General features: G+C 40.8%; 1 protein-coding gene across 1 annotated transcript in view; it reads right to left on the bottom strand.

Moving 5' to 3' along the window:
* The window catches only part of nr2e1 (nuclear receptor subfamily 2, group E, member 1), a 210,851-nt gene extending 192,212 nt beyond the window's left edge, over nt 1-18,639 (bottom strand). The window contains exons 1-4 of the mRNA XM_041188520.1: nt 18,615-18,639; nt 13,111-13,256; nt 12,076-12,163; nt 6,240-6,466 (exon numbers count right to left, since the gene is read on the bottom strand). Of these exons, the coding sequence (XP_041044454.1) occupies nt 6,240-6,466; nt 12,076-12,163; nt 13,111-13,256; nt 18,615-18,639 (486 nt within the window). The remainder of the gene's footprint in view (nt 1-6,239; nt 6,467-12,075; nt 12,164-13,110; nt 13,257-18,614) is intronic.
* Between the last annotated feature and the right edge of the window lie 1,415 nt (nt 18,640-20,054).

The following is a 20,054-nucleotide window of genomic DNA, read 5'->3' on the forward strand; positions in this document are numbered from 1 at the left end:
AAATTTTGCCCTGTATAGACAATTTCAGGTTATGAGTATCTATCAAAAAGATAATACTGATTCCTGGTAACACCACATTATACTCTCCAGTCTGAAATGCAACTGTGCACCACTACTTTCTGCTTTCTATCTTCTTATTTAGTTCTCTGCCCAAAGGCAGGTCTGACCCATTGCACTGCAAACTCTTCCACAGGTAGACCAAGAAGGAAGGTCCTGAATCTACCTCAGCCTGAATGGGGGATCAAACCCAATGCTATTTGTGGTGCCATAGTGGTATTGTCACTGGAATGCTATTCCAGAGATTCAGGGTAATGTTCTGGGGAACCTGAGTTTGAATCCCACCATGGCAGATGTTGAAATTTGAATTTAATAAGAATCCGGAATTAAAAGTCTAATGATGACCATGAAACCATTATCAATTGTAATAAAAACCTATCTGGTTAACTAATGTCCTTTTAGGAAGGAAATCTGCTGACCTTACCTGGTCTGGCCTACATGTGACTCCAGACCCCACAGCAATGTGGTTGATTCTTAAATGCCCTCTAAATCTGAGCAATGAATGCTGGCCTAGCCAGTGACACCCACATACCATGAAACAACAACAAAAAAGCTGTCTAGCCTAATGATCCCCTCAGTGGTGCTGTGGCAACATGCACTTTTATGTCAGAGCTATGGAAAATGACTGTAGAGGCTCCAATTTACTTTCCAGCACAGGGCTGACCAGGAATCTGTCCTGCTCTTACCAGCTGCCACATGTTGGAAGGATTTGCAGGTTGATACTCAACCTTTTTGACCACATTATGAACACACCTTCTTTGGCCATAAAGCCCTGGAGTGGGAATTGAACCAGGAACTTCTAGTCCAGAGGTGGGGATTGCTACCCACTGCACCACCATGCTTCCTGCTCGTGAGCCTTTAGCTAAATTCCCATGTATTCATAATGCACTCTTCCTTTAATCTTATGGCCTTTAACTTTGCTAGAAGTCTATTATATGGTATTTTATCAAATGCCTTTTAAAAATCCATATATACAAAATCAACCACATTACCCCTTTCATTAAACCAATGAACTCAATCAAGTTAGTCAACAACCATGAGTCTTTAACAAGTCCGTGCTGACTTACATTTATAAGGCCATTCTTTTTGCAAATCCTGATTAATTGTATCCCAGATTTTTTAAGTATTCCTTATATTAAACTGACTGGCCTGTAATTGTCAGGTTTACCCCTCTCTCTTTTTTGAGTAGGAGTGTATCATTTGCCATCTTCAGTCTTCAGACACCCCCTAATCCTCCATATCTAAGGAGGATTGGAAGATTCTGGCTAGGGCCTCCACAATTTCCACTGTTACTTCCCTTAGTGATCTAGGCAGCATTCCCTCTGGACCATTGACTTTTCTACTTTGAACACTGCCTACATGTTTGTACCTCCTTTATCTATTTTACCCTAATCAGTATCACTACTGCCTCCTCCTTTACTGCTACTTTGGCAGCTTTGTCTTCTCTAGTGAAGATGGATGCAAAGTATCCAGTTAGTACCTCAGCCATGCCTTTTGTTTCCACAAGATGATTTCCATTTTGGTCCCTAATCAGAGTCAAACTTTCCCTACTATTTAATATTTCTTTAAGAAAGGCTATTGACTTCCTATTTTTGTTAGCAGGTAATCTATTCTCACACTCTCTCTTTGGCCCCCTTTTAGATTTCCTCTGCATTTTGAATATTAAGTTGCTTCTTTACTGTATTATAAAGATTATAAAAAAGAGACATACTATCTAAGTTTTTCATCTTGCACTCATCAGGATAGCTCACAAGAAATTACCAAACTATACTGTATGACAGCTGATTGGTTGGCTCTGATTGATGGAGGCACTCTCCTCTCACACAATATAACTTGTTGCTTCCCTGTTACAGTTTGGTAATTTCTGGAGAGCTATCCTGATGAGTGCAAGATGAAAAGTTTAGAATGCATATCGCTTTTTTATAGCAATACTCAAATTCTGTACTACTAAACGACTAAAAATAATTGCCATGCCAAGCTTTTTCTATCTAATTTTAACCATATCTTTAATCATAGAGGGAACTTTAGTTTTGAGTGCCTTTCCTTGCCCTCTCATAAGAATGTGTCAACTCTGTACCTAAACATCCTTTCTTTGAAAACCTCCCATTGTTCAGTTACTGATTTGTCTAGCAGTTTATGATTCCAGTCCACCTGGGCCAGATCTCCTTTCAACTTACTGATTTTGTCCTCCTCCAGTTAACTATTTTTCAGCTTAGTGTCCTTATCCATATCTATTCTAAACCTGATGAAATGTGATCACTGCTCCCTGAATACTTTCCTGACTGAATAATGCTCTACCTGCCTCACTTTATTTCCCAAAGCAAGATTTAGCACTGCTTATTGAGTTAGAAATACATTGATCAAGATCTTAATGAAAGAAGAGGATACTGCCAAACACACAGTAAAGGAGGAGATAGTAGCAATATTAGATAGGATTTAAATAGATTCTTACAAATGTTTTAAAAGTCTCAATTGTCTGGCAACTGTTTCAAAAGTGACAGTTTTTACACATCAGCACAGCAAAAGGGCTATTGCATTTTGGAGATAGACACAGAGATACAGAAAGAGAAGCAATGCAGCTCTTGCTGTGAAGAGCAGAAAAAGACTGTTTTTGTGTTAGCAACCAAGCAGGATACTGGTGAGAGCTGCTTCTCTACTCAAAAAAGGACAGAGTAAATGGGATGGCTGCAAATTTAAAGAACAAGGAGTCACCACTTGCTGTTGGAAGTTTGTTCTAGACTGAATTGAAGCATTGCTCAGACTGAATTGAATTGAACCATTTTTGAAGGACCCTGGAAGATTTGACTTGGTGTGGCAGGGAGATGTGAAACTGCTGGATCACTTGACAACTTAGACCTGACCTTGCAATGGTAGATATCTGCATAATGGACAGTGGACAGCAAAATGAATTGTAAGACATCTCAATTGCATTAGTTAGTTTTCTTTAGTTGATGTATTCATAGCCCATTAAGCAATGTTTGATATCTGTTGATTGTAGTTTGTTTGTAATGGTAAACATGATAATATATGAAATTTTATCCTTCAATTATTTCCATTGATCATTTGGGAAATTCATCTCTTTTCAAATCCTCTCTATGAGGATTGTGACATTTTGAGGAGAAACTTAAACAAATTGGCAATCCTCAAAATAGAAACATTACATAGTCCAGGGGGATGCATCCTAGGTTACTGAGGGAAGTAAAGTTGGAAATTGAAAGGGCTCTGGCCACAAGCTTCCAATCCTCGTTAGAGATGGAGGAGGTGCCAGAGGACTGGAGGATGAGGGATTTCATTTCACTTGAGAAACTGGAGAAGCTGAGGTTGTTCTCTTTTGAACAGAGAAGGTTAAGTGCAGATATAATGGGGTACTCAACATAGTTTTTCCTTGCTATTCTATTTCCAATTGCAGAAGTGTTGATGACTAGACACAGGCATACAGCGGTTGTGGTGGGGGGCGGGGGCTGGGGGGGCAGGGGGAGGAATCAGAGGCAATACGAGGGGAAAATGTTCATGCAGTGCTTTGTCTTCTGGAAAGCACATTTTGAGAGGTGGAAGTAGTAAATTCATGAGTAACTTTCAGAATGGAATTAGATATGTTCTTGAAGAATATAATTTTACAGGGCTATAGCAAAACAACAAAGGAGTGGGACTAACTGAATAGCTCTACCAAGGAGCTAGGGCAGATATTATGGATGAATGGCCTTCTTCTGAGCTGTATCATTCTATGATTCAATGGCACAAAGATGCAATGTCTTTGTTTGGTACCCCAACTATGCCCTCTGTCTCCACAAGAAGATCTACTCTTTTGTATCCTAATTAATTTCACCCTCCCTCTAATGACTGTTTTACTATTATGTGTTTTTAAAAAAACTATTGGATTCTCTTGTATGTTAACTTCTACTCTCATACTCTCTCTTTGTCGCTCTTATCGCCCTTTTAAAATTTCCTATGTACTTTCTGTATTGTTTGGTTCTTTACTGTATTATGAACCACACATTTGTCATAAGCCTCAAATGCAGGTCGTAGTACAGTAAGATTGTCAAGAGGGCAACTTGATACCAATGTCGAGGGTGAAACGGGAGGCAAGAAGCGGGCAGCCTATTAACTTCGATCAAAAGGAACTCAGGGCGGATGCCAAACACTGTCGCCTGTTTTGCGTTACCGCAAGAGACCACGTTCACATATGCTCTATGTCTTATATGCTTTTGTCAACTAACAATTTACGATGTATGAAATAGATCATTCTAAAAACTAGTGCAGCAGCAGTTAACCGAACCCTATCCAAACCACACACACTGCAAACCCATCTTTAGTGAAATGATAGATGGACCCGGCTGGATTACTTGTCAATGGGTTCGCTCTCGGATTCACCTTCCTGAAACTGCAGGAAGCCACTCGCCTACAGAGCGCTCTGGGAGCTTTGAAAGCAGATTCCCGTTTGTGGAGTTGGTGATAGTGTGCTGGTGGGGGGAGGGGGGTTGCATTCTCAGAACTGAAACAGGGCATCAACTCCCCTTACGGTTCGAGCTCATGTGGTCTTTTCCCCCACACATTGACACAATGTGCAAGGTTACGGCAGAGGAGTGGGATTAGTTGGAATGCTCTTTCAGAGAGCCAGTGCGGAGTCGACGGGCCGAATAGCCCCCTTCTGCACTGTAAAGATGCTGTGATACCGCCAAGAAGAGCGGAATTAGTATTTACCGTAAGGCAACGTGCAACAGCTGTACTGAAAACTACTTGAAGTAAATTGATACAAGTACTTTGCAAGCAAACAACACGCCTGTGATTGTAGAACCCAAGCTGATCTCCTTTTAGAAAGATGACAATTATATATTTACACGAAAGTGTTCTTTTTAAACTGTACAAATGCGGTTTGAGCCTGAGAACCGAGTTATGACATCATTATGCTTCCTAGATTGTTGAAGCTAGAGGCGCCTGATAGTTTTTGGCCCCCCTAACTGGGATCGTTTGCAGTTAAGGGATCGTGTTGCACTGAAGTCAATCAGCATTTTACTGTAGTCAGATATATTGTGCTCGAATCAATGGGAGCTGGTTTGCAGCACAACGCCACAAAGGAAAAAGAAAACTGCCGCGCTTCCATATTCCGATGACGGATTAGTCAAATGATAATCTTTTCACATGGGGTTAGCGTGGGTTCACCCTCGAGCTATAGCAAACAACAATAGACATTTGCTGGTATAAACTATTGCCATCGTCCTTATATTACACGATATGTCTACAAACAAATATGATTCTGTCAAATGGCTTCTATATGTATGTGTGTGGAAAAAGAAAAGGCTTGCATTTGTACCGCGCCTTTCACGACCTCAAGAGCTCACAAAGGCCTTTACAGTCAATGAAATGCTTTTTAAAATGTAGTCACTGCTGTCAAATGTGAAACGCGGCAGCCAATTTGCGTACAGCAAGGTCCCACAATTAGCTGTGTGATAATGACCAGAAAATCTGTTTTGGTGATGCTACTTGAGGGATAAATATTGACCAGGAGAGCGGGAATGACGTCCATGCTCTGCTCCAAAATAGTACCTTGGGGTCTTTTACGTCTTTCTGAAAGGGCAAATAGAATCATAAAGCAAATAGAGCCTCAATTTAACATCACACCTGAACAACAGCACCGCCCACGGTGTGGCCTCCACTCAATATTGCATTGGAGTATCAGCCTAAGCTTTGTGCTCAAGTCCTCTGGAGTGGGTCTTCTAACATGCAAACTTTTGATTCAGATATGAGTGCTACCCATTGAGCCATGTTGACATGTGTGTGGGTATTGTGTATGTGTCTATGTGTCTATGTGCATGTGTGTAGGTATTATGTGTCTATGTGTATATGTACATGGGTATTTGCTAATTACATCAACTGCTCACTGCAAAGAAAATCAGATCAGAACACAAGCTTTAGTTATGAGTAGGTGGAACAAATAATTAAGTAGTGCAACTATTAATATTTAAGATAAAACTGGGTTCCATTTTTGATTGGCACAACTTTTGGCTAAGTAGCTAAAGAACTATTCTGTATGAGCACACCAATACTTCTTGTCTCAAGAATCTGTTCATGTTGAGTCATGGGTGTAGTAATGACTAACTGCATCAATGGACTTGCTTGTTTATTGACTTTCTTTGTTGTGATCTGAAAGCAACTGATGTTTGAAGGTGGAAGTGATCAATTACCTTTGGAGTTGGCTGTGGTAGGCCCACCAATGCCTGACGATCAGACCCAGTAGTGAGATCGATGTTGTGGGTTTCTAACTGGGTAACAGCAGTGAAGAAAGCTGGTCCGGGTAGAGCAGTTGCTGGATAAGGGGTAACACCACCATTTACTTCCTTGTGCCCCCGGAAATACAAGGCTACCTGCTTCCTTATTGTTGATGTCCTCGGTCCCCTTTCATGTTGCACAGCTGTGAGGAAAACACATAAGAACAAGGCATTGGAGGTGGCAAAATAAAGTGAATCAGGCGTACTTTAATCTGTTCATTTATTCTCTGAATTGTTTGCTGCACAAAGATTAAGGAGAGTTAAGAATAACAAATCCCTTTGGCCAGATAGCATAGTGTATACCTGAATTTGAAGAAGAGAAATTGGAGAAATGTATGGGGCACTCACTACCTTCATGTATGAATCATTAGGAACAGGAGAATTTCTACAGGACTGGAGGAAATTCTGTAGTACTTACACTTAAAATCAGGACATATGTAACCTAGGCAATCACAGCTCTGTTAGCCTAAGATCAGTAAAGGATGGAATAATAGCAATCCTTCAAAGGATTAGTCCAGAAGCGTAGCTAATTATAGAATGACAAGCATATGTTACCTGTGCCAGAATGACAAATTAGAAAAATAAGTCACCATCTATTCATCAAGTTTAACAAGCTGTAAGTCAACTCTTTTCCATTGTGTTGAGAGTATTACAAATAGCTGTCAGTCTTGGTTCAGTGGTAGCACTCTTGCCTCTAAGTTAGAACATTGTGAGTCCAAGTCCCACGCCATGGTTGATGCAATACTGAGGGTGTGCTGCACAATCCAAGGAGCTGTTTTTGAAATGGAATATTAAACTGAAGCCTTGCCTCCAGTCTGCTCTCCCAATTAGATACAAAAGAACCCATGGCACTATTTGAAGAAGAGCATTGGAGTTCTAGAAAGAACTTGCAGTTAGCAAATTCAGGCCATCTGAAAATGCTTCACAGCCAACAAATTACCTTTCTGAAGAATAATCCTTGTTGTAATGCATGAAACCAGTCAGCCAATATGCCCACAGTGAGCTTTCACATATAGCAATGTGTTCTGCCCATTGCATACCACCCCATTAACAAAACCTAAAACAGATTATCTGATAACCACATTGCTGTTTGCAGAATCTTACTCTGAACAGATGAGTTGCTGTTTTTCCTAAACTATAACAATCACCACATTGCAAAAGTATTTAATTGGCTTTAAAACATTTTTAGGAGACTGAGGCTTTGAAAGTCACTAGATAAGTGAAAGTTCTTTCTTTAAAGTAAATTGCAACCCTTCCTTGCACTGAGGTTTAAAATATCATTTGCCTTCTTCTGAGGAGAGGTTGAGCATTGCTAAGAAAAGAGACATGCTGTTGAAGATTTTCACCTTGCACTCATCAGGACAGAAACAAGAATGCCAAATTTCAAAGGGAACAACAATTTATACTGCATGAGAAAGGGGGTACTGATTCATTGGTATCGGCTCTGGTTGCTTGAGACATTACCATGGCGAATACACCAGAGAGCTATTGTCCCCCATGCTTTTGTTTATTCAAAAAGGTGCAATGTCTGGACATGTTCCATTTTGCCTGCAAAGGACACAACCCTGCATATGAATATGTGTAGCTTCCAGCAAGGGTAAGTGAGGTACATTGTGAGTTCGATTGATAAACTTAAATTGGTTGTAGTGCAATTCTTAGCACACTTGACAGTAGCTCCCTGGTGCATTCACCATGGAATTGTCTCAACCAATCAAAGCTGACTTGCCAACCAATCAGCACCCCTTTTGTCATACAGAATAAATTACTGTTTGCTTGAAATTTGGCATCTCTGCATCTGTCCTGATGAGTGCAAGGCAAAAAGCTTCGACAGCATGTCTCTTTTTTCAGCAATACTCAAGTTCTGTACTACCACGTGATTAAGAGATTGAGTAGGATGACCTTATAGTCCCTGGTGTTTAGAAGAATAAGAGGCAATCTAAACTAAACATAAAATTCTTAGAGGGCTTGAGAAGGTAATGCTCTGGGGCTGCTTCTCATGGATAGAGAATCTAGAATTAGGGCATAGAATCAGGATAAATGAGCCAGCCATTTAGGACTGAGATAAGGAATTGTTCACTCAATTGTAAATCTTTATCATTCTCTTCCTCAGATGGCTGTTGTAGTTTAGTCAATCATTTATTTAAGATAGAGTTGGATAGGTTTTTGGCACTAAGGGAATCAAAGAGCATGGGAGGAAGGAGGGAAAGTGGAGTTGATGCAGAAATTCAGCCATGATCTTATTGAATATGGAACAACATTGAGGGACCCCAGAAGCCTACTCCTGCTCCTGTTTTTGTTCTTACGTTTACTTGAATTTCCAGAAAACCTTTGACCAGGTCCAGTTCAAAAACTTGTATTAAAATGAAACAGAAGGATTCTAAGGTAGAAAAGGGCATGAGGTGAAATATTGTATATTATGTGTGACTGTTGTCTCAGACTGTACTGGTGCTGGTTGGAGTGTCAATTGGGTCAGTTCTTTGGCCCTTGCTGATTCTTCATTAATACTCTAGATGCAGAAACTAATTGTGAATTCAATAAATTAGCAAGCTACAGTGAAATAGTAAAGGCTGTAGCAACGTAGGATCTAGTCAGTGATTTACAGAAAAACTTAAATCAATTGCTAATTTGAGAACCAAAATGGAGAATGGTAAACTATGCCAATTGGATGAAAAGTGGGCAATATAAGTATGCATGAAAGTAAAATTATTACAGTGAGAATTTAAACGAGCCTACGAGTAACAATAAAGTGACCACTCTCAATAATGAACCAATGTCATTAATCATGTAGAATGTTAACATCCATAGCCAGAAGAGTGGAATTATGTGGATACAGTGGTTATAAAGCACTGATGGCACCACCTTTGGAGTTATGTGTACAGTTTTGTTCAGCTCACATTAAAACGTACATGTCCTTTGGAAAGGATACAAAGACCACCTGTAAGGTTGATCCCAACTGTAAAGGGAATGAGTGTGGGGAAAGCCTAATGAAGCTAAAGTTCTTTAGTCTAACTCTGATTCTGGTGGTTCTAAGCAAAACTAAATTGGAACAAGCCAACATCTGAAAATGGTTGAGAGTTTATAAAGAGATCCCCTTATCTTCGGGACAAATTTCTTAGCTTTTCGGATTGTACCAGGGACAAGGAGATATTCATGGTTAATGAGTGTAAATCGATACCACAACACTTGACACGCTTCTAACACATTTTGTACAAATCCAATCTGGTGTTTCTTTTTAAGAGGATATTGATGCAAAGTGATTTCCCTCTTTAATGTAACCTCTGCTACCTGTTCGTCCCTAGTAATTAATTGGGTGATAGTATAAGGGGATGCTGCGACGACAGAAACACAATGTTAATTCACCATAGAAGTATAGATTTTGCAGTACCGAGGAGACCGTTCGGGCCGTCAAGTTTATGCTGGCTTCCTATTCTATGCAACCAAGTAAGGAATCACGCCACCGTTGTGAGCAAGCAGAACCAGGTAGCAAAAATAAATCATGCTAGAATCAGGAATATAATTATTGCAGCATTAAAGCCAGACGCACTTTTAAAATGAATGTGAAATCCAATGTTTGCGATTTATAGATAAAGGAACTTCCTAGCGTCAGATTAAACATTCGGCTGTCCATTGCGGAGTTCGGATCTATCGCTCAGTTTAGATTTAGGCCCAATAGTTGCGGCCGTTATCACGGTATCTCGGTTCTCTTCTGCCGTGTAGAAGGCATTAAGAAAGCAAACTACAGTGACAAACTCTAATAATTACCGTCCAACAAAACATTCAAGGAGTAATCATGAAATCCTGGTGTGATAACAGTCAGGTTTAAATTTTAAATCAAGTATAATGAAAGCTCAGATTATTTCTAACGTCTAATTGAATAGACACTCCGTCGATACAAGAAGCAGATGAAACATTTCTGAACATCTGCAGTGCGGAAGTAACCGATCCTCCCACACAGTTGTGCAGTAAATATTATTGTCATGTACAAAACGTGATACCTAAATGTCTTATTCATAAAAATAAAGAAGCAGTTGAAAGACATCCATCCGTATTTTAACTTGAGGTGTGCTTTTCCAATTAAAACATGTCAAACGGCTTATTCGATGTTAATGAATAAAATAAGAAATATACAGTCAACAATCTCAATCCATGTAGATCGGGGGTCGAATCGTGGACACGCCAGCTGAACGCGCAATGTCTAAGCAATAAGCACGAGTCGGGGCGAGACTGATCTTTGGTTTCGTCTGAAATGTTTGTGGCAAAAGGGATAAGTGATGGATGGGACAGAGGCTTAAATATATTCATATTCTTGTATCATACACTTCCTGGGTGCAGACTTGTTGCCTTTGAGAAGCGGTTTCAGACGAACAGCGCCCACAGAACTGGACTATTTAGGAACTAGATCTGACACCGAGCACCAGAACCAAAAGAAGTGAGGGTATTTTGAACACGTGTGTGTGAGAGGGAGGGACTCCGGGAGACAGAGACACACACACACACACACACACAGAAAGGAAGACAGATGAAGATAGTAGAAAATGCCAGGGCTTTGCAAGGGATGTAGTATAACTCCAGGCTGGCCCCAAACCAAGTTTCAATTCTTCACACTTACTTTCCATTTTTTTAATGTTAGCGCACAACCCGTGCATCTTCTCCCGCCTAACTTGAACATTTTCGGGAGAGGCCTGGTGGTGGGGAGAATACTTGGACAGAAATGTTATAGCTTCTTATATATTGGCAATCTATTCCAAAACAATGTTTTTTTTAATATATAGTACATCCGTTTGTCCACGGTAAAACAGTTTCAACAGAAAGAATATATTCACTATTCCCGTCTTTAAAAGACACCTGGGGTGTGCGCAGAAATAAATTCATGCCTTGTCAAGCTGGACGAACGGATTGAAACTCACTCCAACCTGAAGAGCAACAAGGTTACATCCTGGTGAAAGAAATCCATCAAAATCAATTTACAATTCAGCACAAGGAGATTTAGTTTTGTACTTTGATGTGTCGTGCCATAATTTCAAATTCACAATAACTGGATGCTATGGGGACGGGAACAGAAAGCACAGAATGCATTGCTAGTATGTTTGACTGCGTGTATGACAGAAATGACTTACATTTTTATAGCTCCTTTTAGGATATCCCAAAGCACAACACTTATGAAGTGTGATCATATTGTAACTTAGGGCACGGGGCAGCTAATTTGCCCAAAACAAAAACACACAAATGACCAGATAACTTTTTTTCAGTAGTTGAGGTGCTTTGAGAGGGATTTTCCTTGTATACTTTTCACGAGGTAGTTGTTTTCAGCTAAAAGTTGGAAACTGCAGTTAGTAAGAGAAAGAGGTCGAACAACGATAGGATTCCCCTTATTGCGCAAAGCGGGGCTCCCAGGAAGAAAACGGAGAAAGAAGAAGCCAGTGACGGCAGGTTTGGTAAGGGATCGAGTTAATTCGATGCCCTGACAGTGTTTTCTAACATGTTTTATTACATTACTGCGCCTCTGATGCTCTCAAGAGAAATTCATTAAGAACAAAACAAAAATCAATTTCTGAAAGGTGTATTTTCGACCTGGGACAAGATAAAAACAATGCACTTTCTAGATGTGAGATATGTCTGGCGAGGAGTACAGTACTTTAAAAGGAAGACTGTCTGTTAATCGCTGTTTCACTTCACACTAAAGTAAACTTCAAACACAGGCAGGCAGGTGGGGAGAGTGGCGGGGACTGAAATTTGACATCAAAAATCTTACCGTCTTTATTCATGTTAACTTCAAGACACTTTTTTAGCCGGCAGGCTCTGCACTGATTCCTGTGAGTCTTGTCTACGGGACAGCCCCCCTTTAAAAGACAGTAACAACAGCAAAATAAAGATACACAAAATACCTCACACAGATCAAATGTACTTCATTTTAAATCACATGCCTACATTCATTATTTAGATGGGTGTACTCGGCTATTTACAAACGTGGTTTACAATTTCAGATGCTGCAAGGCAGATGAACGTGTGGATGTTATAATTACGACTATCAAATCATCCAGAAGCAAACTGCCTGTAATTCCCTTGAAGTGTTAACAGTTACATATGCAAGACATTTATTTATAGATACACGTTATGAACGCGGTTTAAGGACTGACCACAGTCAAGTGCTGTACTAGTCAAAGGTAAACGAGTCCTAACAAACTTGTTCAAACTTTTGAGATCCTGGTAGCGTTGCTCCTATTCAGGGGAAGGGAGGATTGATCCCCCTCCCCATTCCCCATTCCGTTCAGAAACGATTTACATAAAGGCCGGGCAAGAGAGCAAGGCATATTTTGCGGCTACCATCCTACTTAGTAACCAATAAGAAGTGGAGCCGCCGCCCTGCCTTCTTTTAAAGGAAGATTAACCCAACATTTTTTTTCGGGAAGAAAGAAATTTAAATGATCTAGAGCAGTTTGTTCGCTGCCAGAACCCACAGCTGTTATCACTTCAAGTCCGAGTTCATGGATACCTCAATAATACCTGAGCGAGGTGCATAACTGGGCACAGACACGCTTTCTACAAGCTGTTTGATGAAAATATTAGAAAACTTAACAAGTATGACCCTTTTTTTTTGAAGTGACGTTAAATCATCCTCTTTGGAAAGTTTCTGTCTGGAACATCGCGTGTGTTTAAAAAAGAAACAAATTTATTTTGTTTTTTTTTTAAAAAAGAATCCCGGTTATTTCCAGTGCTTTAGTGCATCCCAGGCACGGGGTTTGCGAAGCAATCCTGTGGAAGCTGAGCTCTCGGTTTTGGTTTGTACCTGGTTGCCTGATTTGCAGACGTAGGTTCTGTTCCGGCGAATGCTGCGCTTGAAGAACCCCGAGCAGCCGTCACACGCGTAAACTCCATAATGTTTACCAGAGCTGCGGTCCCCGCACACCTTGCACGGAATATCCAAAATGCGACCTTTAAAAGCCAAATTGGTCGGTTTAAGTTTTAATGTAACGTGAGCGCCGATCGGCCTCGCGGGTTAACTCAAAACAAAATCACAATCAGCAACACAGTTTAAACAGGGCGCTTAGGGTCTCACTAGAACCAAATAATCAACTCTCGCCCCAATCTTGATTATAAAGTTTTACACATGATGAGGGCGATCAACGTCTCGATGAAATATTGAAGCCTTTCGCGATGCCTGGTAATAAGATAGCGGTATAATGTTCGAATTCCTTTAGCCACAAGCTTGTCTTTTCATAAGAAATTAAATTCAAGTAAGCCTCCCAGACTTAGACGAAATAAATTACACCAGATGCTAAAACACTGGTTTCTGACATCTTATCATTTAAAACCCATCGAAATCATTTTATATGTGATAGACCCAGACCTACGCCAACAAAGAGGTACTTTCAGCCACATTGCATGTAACATTAGTAATCAATCAGGACTAATTAGTATCAAACCGGGAGATTTGCGGCAATGAGACTCCTTCATTGTACTAGGAAGTGATTGTATAAACATGGTTGCAAGAGGCTTATACCAGCATTAACTAGATGCAGTTTGCAGCCACGAGTGTAAATGTCAACATCTGAAGGGGACCGAGATCTTCCAGAAAAATGAAATGGTTTTCATGGAATCGACCTACTTTCTCACCAAAAAAAAAACAACCGCCATTCTGTGACTGCTCATCCCTATTGAGTTTGACAGCAGTTGCTTGTGTTCATCCAATCAACTTATGATCTTTAAAAACACGCTGAGAAGAAGTTTGCTCCGAGTGCTGAGAAGTTATTCTGCTATGTCACATTTAAATTGCCAGAAACGACTCTCCGTTCTGGATCTTGAAAGAAAGCATGAAAATATATATTTAAAAAAAAGGGACAAGCACGTTTTGAATGGTGGTTGGGTTGGGAAAAATTAACACTCTTGCATGCGTCCCTTCATTTTAACCACTGTTTATCATTCGCCAATCATGTCACTTCAACGTGCCAACATGTTTCACCGGGGGAATCGTTTATTGATTGGGAAATGCAGCCAATTTCCTGTGAGGGGAAAGGTGACTATGCCGTTGTTAGGCTGAAGAAGAGGGGAATTTACGAGCCTAACATCATGGGTGGGTGCACCATTGCCACAAGGACAGGAGAATTTCGAGGAGAAGGCTTGCCAGTAGCTTGTCGGGAAAAAATAGGGATGGGCAATAAGTCTGACTTTGCCACATCCCGAGAACAAACTTTTAAGTGTCAGGGCAAGAATTAACATAACAGGAGAGAGAAAAGCCGTGGGTGTAATATTTATTTCTTGGGGCTGGAAAATTGCGGCTGTAAGTTAAATTTTACACTGAAAAGTTAGCAACAATTCGGCCCTTTATCGGAGCAGTCAGTTGATATTAAAAACTATTGCGAACCTCAACCTCCATGACGCTGGAAAGGCCTCATTAGTTGTGATGCCTACAGCACTGTAATGTGCCTCATTGTCTAGGGTCCTCATCGCACCTTTAGGGGTGGCTGCTCAGCACGGTGCGACTGTGTGAGCTTTTCTGTCGCAAGGTTGCGTTCGCAGACCATGGGAATATAAAGGCGGGGAGTTTGGGAGACTGGATGTGTACAGACAGCGGGAGCTACAACAATGTCTGGGGATGGCCAAACTCCGAGAGACGGGACATTGGGAAGAGAACGTGTTGAGTTAATGATTTCCCATTGAACTCGTTGACTGCTCCCAATGAGGACAAGCTGTCATGACTTTTTTTAAATGAGCCCCGACAGCTGCTTCATACAAGAGCTGAAAAAAAACAGGACTATAGTGGGGGGGTGGGTGGGGGGATTAAAACCTTCTCCAAAGATGGGAATTCAAAAGTAGCACAATGAGCCAGGACAGGAAAGGTACAGAGCATCAAATCTTACTTAAACTGTTATTCTGTCGGATCTCTGGATACACGTCAGTGTCCAGTGGAAATGAAATAATTTGGTAAATGTGTAATTATGTGAACATGTTCCCAGCTGCCCATTGATTTACCAGTGACCCGTCAAAAACGGTAGCATGGGAATTCGGAAACGCCAGAATGCATCCAGGGAAAATCAATCGATATATAGGGAGAAGGTCCAATCGTGTGGCATCAGTTTCATTTCGCGTTGGAAAGCCCAGCCCACGCATTAACTTTTCAATGTTGCAAATAAAATAAATTGAGACTAGACACGTTCATTTATTGACATTACCTGTTCGCAACTTCACCAAGCTAAACATGTTAACTCATATTTAGATATATGTAAATAGATTCTGGGAGGGGAGGAGGTAACTTTGATCTGCAAAAGATCTTGCGTATTTAATGATCAATCCTGCGAATTCTTGCCAACAATATTATGAAGATCAGGCAGTAATTCTATATAGCATTTTGTTCCAAAAAAATGAAACAATTCCAAAGATTTCAAGTTACTACTCAATGTTTCATGCCTCTTTTGTGAAGGAAAATAGATTTAAGAAACCGTCTATCTGTGCTAAAGCTAAACTATTAAAAACATTTTAAGAATTCTCACTACAGAAAAGCTTAACATATAACTTCGAGCGATGGAAAATATGTGCTAATATCCTCCTTTCAGTGCTGTTTAATACAATGCAACTGCGTCTGGCGGTTTTCAGTTTCATTTCAACCTATAACGCACGATTTCCTGTACAACAGAGGAATAACCTAATAACCTAACCTTTTTGTTTCTGGACTTCTCCGTTATAATGTCACATGTGCATGCGTTGGGAATATAACAAATCAATTTCAGGCAAATAGAGTGACTTTGAAAGTGAAGAGAAATTTCCACCGAGTACCATGATTAACAAAGCAAACTGTCTTATCAAGCGATCGACTGCTTTAGTCTTGACATGTGTAAAATATAAAAAAGAAACACGATTTTATTCACTAGGAAACATGCCTTTAACTTCTGTCAGTAGGGGGCCATTTGACACTTATTGTGTGTAATTATTACTTAAAAGTATATGGCATATTCTATTACTGTAATTACCCTCAACGTTATAAGCCGTTGAAAGAAGTTATCTTTGATTCGAGGAAAGTGATTGTTGGGGGGGACGAGTCGGTTTCTATTGCCACCCATACAGCGCCCTTGTTTGTGCTCCACATAAACTAACAGGCAGAGTTAGAGAATAAAACTCCCAGTGTCGCCACAGCCCATCAAGAAGAGAAAAAAAAACAAACTCAGCGATTCTGGCTAAGAGCACTTAGCAAATCATAGCCTCAGGAATAAAAATCACTGAAAATATTTCTATTTATACGTAGCAAGTGAGAAGTGAAAATCTCCGCACATCAAAAAAAATATAAATGACATTACGCAAGACAATATTGGACTCTACTGGAGAAATAACTTCCCCCCAATGTACCCCGGTCTAGCAGGAGTGGGATCTCTGGATAAAGTTCTAAAGTTAACATTTCAAAATAGTCATCTCTTTAGACGAACCTACGTTTGTTGAAATGAAACCAATTAGACTTCGCCTTTTTAATTGGTCGTTTGGTTCCCTTGGTAGAGATCAGTCGCTGTGTTTGAAGGATCGAACAGGTCCAACAGTGAGATTATATACAAAATTTGGGGAATTGGAGACCGTAAGGTAGTTTCGTTAGCTGGTGTGGTTTTCCATTTGTTTCCAATACAAGGCTTTGTAATTTAAGTCTGCCTCGCTTCTAATCACGAATATCTGTATTTTTTTTTCTTTATTTACACTCCCGTATTTAATCTCTAAGTTTTATTTGTGATGCTGAACTAAACACTAAATCTGTTTTCAAAACCGTTGTACCTAGATCTACACGGTAAGGGCAGGCACATGCCTTCCTTTCCGTCTCAGCCTCCAGGCTGAGGTTGATTTATGAATTGTGTCTTTTATAACCTGGTTGCAAATGGCGTATTTTTCATTATTAGCAACCGCTCAGCTCTCTGAAACTTTGACTTTTTTGAGTTTGTGTGCAGGTCTTATAGAGGATAAAATACTTCATGCGATGGGATACTCGACGAGCTTCGTTATAAAATCATGAGTAACGCCTGGAATGATTTTATGTGGCTTTTTAATTGTTCTCACACCAAATGGAGTTGAGCTTTGTGAAGATTTCTTTATAGAGGCCTACGATTTGTTTGCGGCCGCTGATTTTTGGACTACACATCACCCCTCTTCAAGTCCTTCAGTACTAACAACATAGCCGGGGTTAAGGAAAATATGAAATTGCTGTTCAGTCCCTTCAATACGCAGCAATGGCCTGCAAAGCCTGGGTTTAGGGGGAAAAACGCGTTAAGTAAATGTAATCAATGTTGTACAATGATAGAATCTTCTAATCAAGTTACTGCTTTCTAGTTTAAGAAATGAGTTACCACTAAATAATGCTTCAGTACCGTGAGAAGCAGCGTGTATGCATTATCCTAAATAAAATATGTGTGGTTCCAATAATAATCCTCGATATAACCTATACCTTTAAAATTACATCATGGACTCTCTGTTTGGGTAATTCTGGATTTGGGAAATCTGCAATTATAGCTGGACATTAAACTGTGAGGCTGTTGAATTGTTTGAATTGGTGAAAACGCGCTAGGTAAGTCTGGAAAGGTAAACATCGATCCCATGTGCTTGACATGAAACAGAAAGACAATAACCGATAGAAGGTTCGCTTTTGTTTCAGAGCAGGAGTCTCCCCCAGTTTAACTGTTTTATTTCTGTAGAGCAGGGAGAAATCCACCAGGACATAGACACATTCGGTCTCTTTTTAAAAAGTGCTACAAGAGTTAAAAGAGAAACAAAACTATTCTGCACCACTCCCCGGATCCTGGGCCTCGCTAACTAGAATCAGAAGTTCTATCTATTAGTCTGGGACCCGTGTACAGATCCGATCGGTTCGTGGCAAGGGATGAGATGAGAATAGATTTTTTTTAAAAAGCTATTTAATGTTAGCGACCAAAAGTTGGGATCCGTAAACTTGGAACAGATCCCCCTCTCCCCACAGCCCCACCAAATAAAGCCTTAGGTATTTAGCGGGCCAATATTTCAACTCACTAAGCCCTGCGCTGTCGGTCGCAAGTGTTTAAAAGTGTCGAGAAGTCAATTATTGGAGCCCGAGGTTCAGCGAAAGCAACATTCTCAATCTGAATTTTGATCGCAAAATCCGACAACAATCAGCACTGCGAGATTTGCTTCTTAATTAATGGAGAGTCTGAGCTGAAAGTATCATAATTAAATCTAGTACACACCCCTTTCCCCGTCCCGGCAGCAATTTTAACACACATCGTTGAGATGTTTCTCCCGCCCGAGGTTGAAATCGCCAAACAAATTCATATTTTAATACACATCACCCACTTGTTGATCCGGCTGGCTTGCTCATTCTTGCGGTCCTTGAGCTGAGACTTGGCTGGGATGTCGTCTATTCCGCCAGCAGGGCTGTATCATGAGGCGGGTCCAACACAGTGTGCACACAAGTGAATCCGGTAACTCTCCTTTTCGCCGATCACCCCGCCGGGGCTCTCTGCTCACCGCAAGCCGAACAGTAACTTCGAATAATATCAGCCGCTTCCCCACCCGGCAGCCTTCAGCCGGTGACCTCCATCAGCGGCCGGCTCTCGCTGTCTCTCCCGTGTGAAGAGGGCAAGGGCTTGGTCGGCGAATTCACCGGGTCCATCCGTCATGCATCAAAGCCTTTTGGAAGTTCCGACCCTCGGAGCTGTCAGCGGTTTAAAAAAAAGAGTCCTGACTTTCAATTTGACCGGACAGAGGAGAAGAAGCAGCTTCCGGTAAACGTGAAACAAATGATTATGATTTGTTTTAAGCGGTCGGGGACTGGCTAGTGACTGTGTCCTCTTGGACCTGGCGGAGGGCACCAGCGCTTTTCACATAAACAGCAGGTTTGAGGAATCAGCGCGGGTAAAAACTTCCTTCCCCAGCCTCCACGGTGCATCTCTCTCTCACTGCTTTTTCTTTCACCCCCCCCATTACACGATTACGTCAGTACCCTTCAGCTTTTAAGATGCCAATTGCATTTCTGAGCTTTCCCCGGGCTTTAAAGTTACAATGAGGTTTTTTTTTTCTCTCGCGAAAAGGTGGAGGGGGTGGGAGAAGGGAGTGGGAGGAGGGAGCTGTTACTTTGTCATTTGATCCAAATAGAGGGAGAAAGAGAGAAAAAAATCTCCGCAGTAAAATGTTTCACTTTTGAATCAGCCACTCTGACCATGTTGTTAAACTGGAGGGAGAACAGGAGCAGGCACACGTACTGCTCCCTACGCCGTCCTCGGCAATAAACCTGACAGCATTATTTCATTTCAATAAAGTGTAGTTTAAGGCTCCAGTTTTTGGCTATAGACCACAACCCGGTGAGTAGAAATGTATATTAATGTGTAAACTCTTCTGTGCCTGTTAGTTATGGATAACCTGAGTAGAAATGAGTATCATGGTTAAATGTAACATTCCTCCCCCACGATTTAAGGTTTGTGGTTGAGCTTCCCCAGCCAGAGGCTGTTATCACCAAAGGTTCACAACCTCAGTAAGGAAACAAGAGCAAAAACTTCTGAATGTTTTGCCAGGCGCTGTTAAAGGGCGACAAGTCCAATCTTGGAAGGTCGCAGCCAATGTAATGACTATGTGACGCGTCACTAATATCGAAAACATCCCTTTTTTACAGTATGGCAATAATGGACATACAATATACCGTTATTGTAAACTGTTCATTCATTCAATGCCGCATGAAAAGGTCGGTCAATCTCTCTAAATTATCTACTACCGACTTCAAATGATACAGAAACTGCT

The sequence above is a fragment of the Carcharodon carcharias genome, chromosome 5, assembly GCF_017639515.1.
Source record: "Carcharodon carcharias isolate sCarCar2 chromosome 5, sCarCar2.pri, whole genome shotgun sequence".
In the NCBI taxonomy this organism is placed as follows: domain Eukaryota; kingdom Metazoa; phylum Chordata; class Chondrichthyes; order Lamniformes; family Lamnidae; genus Carcharodon; species Carcharodon carcharias.